The sequence below is a fragment of the Myotis davidii genome, unplaced genomic scaffold (assembly GCF_000327345.1).
Source record: "Myotis davidii unplaced genomic scaffold, ASM32734v1 scaffold217, whole genome shotgun sequence".
Taxonomy (NCBI): Eukaryota; Metazoa; Chordata; class Mammalia; order Chiroptera; family Vespertilionidae; genus Myotis; species Myotis davidii.
In genome coordinates, this window is record NW_006290034.1 from 1,813,263 (window position 1) to 1,817,887 (window position 4,625).

The window sequence follows — 4,625 nt, forward strand, 5'->3', positions numbered from 1 at the left end:
GACACCACCGGCCGGCCATGGGAGGTTGGCTGTGGGAGGGCACTGATCACCAGGGGGCAGCTCCTGCATTGAGCATCTGCCCCCTGGTGGTCAGTGCACGTCATAGCAACTGGCCAACCGTTCATTTGGTTGTTCAGTTGTAATGGTCGCTTAGGCATACATATATATATATAAAATATGCAAAGTGTCCCCAGGGGAGTTTGCCCAGGAGATTGATCGCTATGACGTGCGCTGACCACCAGGGATTTGCATGGAGCGAAGGAAGGCCCCAATCATCCCTGATCACCAGTGGCCCTACCTGTGCTCCAATTTTGTGCACCAGGCCTCTAGTATTTGCATACTGAACAAGCGCACAGTAAGACATGTTACCATGTCATATGTATAATATTTACATGGCTTGCTACCCTGAAACATTTTCCCATTATCTCTCAGTTCTAATAAACGGGCACCTGGTTGGTAGATAACTGGTCAGTAGAGTTGCAGGTTTGGATTTGCCTTTTAATCCACAGCTGGCCTGCAGACATGCCCCATGCGCTTTTTGCATCATGTCCCCTGCAGGTGGGTAAGTGGCTGCAGGCCATGTTCTTCTACCTGAAGCAGATCCCACGCTACCTGATCCCGTGCTACTTCGACGCCATACTGATTGGCACCTACACCACGCTCCTGGACACAGCCTGGAAGCAGATGTCCAGGTACTCCCAAAGCCTGGGAATAGGCATGCTTGTGCAGAAGCCCTGTGCGGTCTGTTTATACGTGCTCTGAGAAGACCGGGTAGAGAGAACAGACGCAGAGAGCCGAGAGCATTTGTAAGTGGGTCGTAACAGTATTAGCCTCCTGTCATTTGGAGCATACAAAAGCTTAGATATTAAAATGTGTTCTGCCCGGCCGGTGTGGCTCAGTGGTTGAGCATCGACCTATGAACCAAGAGGTCACTGGTTTGACTCCTGGTCAGGGCATATGCCTGGGTTGTGTGCTCACTCCCCAGTAGGAGGCATGCAGGAGGCAGCCAATCAATGATTCTCTCTCATCACTGAAGTTTCTCTCTCCCTCTCCCTTCCTCTCTGAAATCAATAAAAATATATATTTTAAAAAATAAGTAAATAATAAAATGTTTGTGTGTCTACAAACAATACTTTCAACCCTGCCACTGCCTTGCAGCTTCGTCCAGAATGGTTCTACCTTCGTGAAACACCTCTCGCTGGGCTCGGTGCAGATGTGCGGGGTGGGGAGGTTCCCCTGCCTGCCCCGGCTCTCCCCGGCCCTGCCCGATGTGCCCTACAGGCTGAACGAGGCCACGCGAGAGCGGGAGCAGTGCTGTGTATCTCTGGCAGCAGGTGAGGCGTGCGTATGAGGTGGGACTGTGTACGTCAGAATAACTCAAAGAGGAAAAGCTATGGAAGAGATTGTTACTTTTATTTTTTTTAATTTATCTTTATTGTTAAAAATGGAAATAAAAAACACTCATGACGTTATCCAAGATTTTTATGTGGCTGCTTAGCAAGATTTCACTGAGGGTCACTTGTAAACATTATAACCGTGCTTCCCGTGTAATTATTACTGTGCCACGGGCATTTATAGTTACGTGCGTTTTTTAATGTGGCTGGTTAATCTTTTTCTCCTGCATGTTTCTGTAATTTTCAACTCTTGCCATTTTGTATTTTTTATGAAATATGTTTTACTACCTTTATTCCATCATATTCTACTTCTTCCCCAATTTTTAAAAATTAACCCAACCTTATAATGACCAAGAAATCATGAAAAGGCTCTCTACAGACTGCAAAACACAAAACGTCCATTAAATAAGTTGTTACTATGTGTCTGGCTGCCATCAAGTGCTTTAACTGTGTTGTTATTGGCATTCTTTCCTGCAAGGGCATTGAAACCTGAGCCAGTTACAATGGCCTATGCTCTCAATGAACTTTGGTAAACGAGACAGTGGGGTTTCTGTTAGCTTGGATCTTATTTTCTACTAGAAGCCCGGTGCACGAAATTCTTGCACGGGTAGGGTCCCTAGGCCTGGCCTGCGATCAGGGCCGATCGGGGCCTTCCGGCTGCCAGCCAGGGCCTCCCTTCCCCATGCTGGCCAGAGCCTTCCTTTGTTCTGCACCGCCCTCTGGTTGTCAGCGCACGTCATAGCAAGCGATTGAACTCCCCGTCTCTGGGTCGAACTCCCCGTCTCTGGGTCGAACTCCCGAGGGGACAATTTGCATATTAGGCTTTTAGATAGGTAGATAGATAGATAGATAGATGATAGATAGATAGATAGATAGATAGATAGATAGATAGACAGATGATAGATAGATAGAGGAGAGAGTTCTGGCTTCAACAAGCAGGAAGACAGACAGACAAGATAATGTGGATTAACATATGACTTTGGTGTGTTTTTGGTTAGGCTTGCCTCACTTTTCTTCTGGAATCTTCCGCTGCTGGGGCCGGGACACTTTCATCGCACTGAGAGGCCTCCTGCTGCTCACGGGGCGTTACATGGAGGCCAGGTAGGTGTGCCTAGAAAAGGCGCAGGTCTGTCTGAACGCTCCTCTCCTGCTCTTCGGACCTGCCTTCTCATGCGTCTGCTCTCAGCATTCGGTGTTTTATTTTCATTTTCCACGTGTTCATAGGGTTTAAAGTTGTGCACATCTGTGAGGTTAGTGCTTCACCATGCAGGCCAGGCTGTTGTCAGATCTGCTCCTTTATCTCCGTTCACGCACTGAGCACACCTCAGTCCATTTTTGTTCTTTCACCTCTGAACGCCGTCCTGTGGCCACAGCCAGCTGTGAGGTGGGGGGACGTGAAGGAAAGCCGTTTGGGGGGACGCCTGGACACATGTCCATGGGCAGAGGTCTCTGTGTTCAACTTTCAAGCGTAGGGATGGCTCTGCATGGGGAAGATCGCTCACACGCTAAGCTCTTTCTTAAAAATATGTTTTTATTGATCTTGAGAGAGAGAGGAAGGGAGAGGGAGAGAGGGATAGAAACATCAATGATGAGAGAGAAACATCATTGGTCAGCTGCCTTCTGCACGCCCCCTACTGGGGATCAAGCCCACGCCCCAGACCTGTGCCCTGACCGGGAATTGAACTGTGACCTCCTGGTGCAGGGTCGACGCTCAGCCACTGAGCTGCACCGGCCGAGCTCAGCTCTTATTCATCAGAAGCGTCACTGTCCACACGAACACCTTTTCACTGTGGAAAATACGAAGTTTCCTATTGTGCTGTGATATAAGAGATGGGCATTAAATTGAGATACAGAATTTTACATTTCTAAGTGGTTTAGCCAAAACGCCCTGAGGCCTAGACATGGTAAATGCCTTTCCGAGGCATACCGGTGGTAACACTAGAATTGAAACCTGCCTGCTTATTTCTTAGTTTTCTGTTCTTTTTAGAATGCCATGCCACCCACTGCCACTTTAAAGATCAAGTATCTCAAAAAACAAACAAACAAAAATAAATAAATAAATATAAAGTATCTCTTCCTGGTTTTTGAAAATTAATCATGTTCTTTAAGGTCAGCTTTTACCCATTTATTTTCTTACATGTTTGCTTTGCTCTTCATATCAGCTCTTTAAAAGAATAGAGTGCAGCCCGGCCAGTGCGGCTCAGTAGTTGAACATCAACTTAGGAACCAGGAGGTCACTGGTTCGATTCCTGTTCAGGGCACATGCCCAGGTTGCAGGCTTGATCCCCAGTATGGGGCGTGCTGGAGGTAGCCGGTCAATGATTCTCTCTCATCATTGATGTTTCTCTCTCCCTCTCCCTTCCTCTCTGAAATCAATACACATATATTTTTTTAAATAATAGAGAGTGTGTTATGTTTGAAATACCAGGGATTTCAAAAGGAGACTCTATAGCTCACAAATCTCCCAGCCGCATCCCTGACTCTACAGGTGATACCCTGTCCCAGGGCAGGTCAGCCACACCGATAGTCAGCGACAAGGCCAGGGCTGTGAGCGGGCTTCTGACCTCTAACCCAGTGCTCCTTGTCTGCCCTGACCACTTCCTCCGTGAAAACCCCAAGAACTAGGGCAGGAGAGAAGGCGCACCCCATGACCGGCACCCCGGGGGACGTTCTTGTCTGGGTTCCTCCCGGGGTGGTTCGTGGCCCTGTCCAGTGAGCCCCGTGCTTCTGCTGTTGCAGGAACATCATCCTGGCCTTCGCCGGCACCCTGCGGCACGGGCTCATCCCCAACCTGCTGGGCGAAGGCACGTGTGCCAGGTACAACTGCCGGGACGCCGTGTGGTGGTGGCTGCAGTGCGTGCAGGACTACTGCCGCCTGGTGCCCGGCGGCCTGGACCTCCTCCGCTGCCCCGTGGCCCGGCTCTACCCCACCGACGACTCCGCGCCTTTGCCGGCTGGCACAGTGGTAAAGCCCGTCTCCCGCTGTCACTGCTTTTCCCGAAAAATGACTCGGCTTCTCATACAGAATCCGACGCCGTTAAGGACCCTTCAGATAGCGCTGGTTGCCTGGCACCTGCGGGCCGGGAGGGAGGGCGGCGCTGAGACCCGCTGCCCGAAGTGGGGCCTGGGAGGTACAGGGGCAGAGACGCCCGAGTGGATGGGCACCAGGGGAGACGCTAGGAAGTATCTAGCATGTCGCTGCGGCTGAGCGGGCCCAGGCAGGTGGGACTT

At 50.1% G+C, this 4,625-nt stretch overlaps 1 protein-coding gene across 1 annotated transcript in view; it reads left to right on the forward strand.

Annotated features, from left to right (window-relative positions):
- AGL (amylo-alpha-1, 6-glucosidase, 4-alpha-glucanotransferase) overlaps nucleotides 1-4,625 on the forward strand; it is a 60,323-nt gene that overhangs the window by 45,185 nt on the left and 10,513 nt on the right. Inside the window, exons 25-28 of the mRNA XM_006763107.2 lie at nucleotides 461-692; nucleotides 1,159-1,334; nucleotides 2,393-2,495; nucleotides 4,134-4,359. Of these exons, the coding sequence (XP_006763170.1) occupies nucleotides 461-692; nucleotides 1,159-1,334; nucleotides 2,393-2,495; nucleotides 4,134-4,359 (737 nt within the window). The remainder of the gene's footprint in view (nucleotides 1-460; nucleotides 693-1,158; nucleotides 1,335-2,392; nucleotides 2,496-4,133; nucleotides 4,360-4,625) is intronic.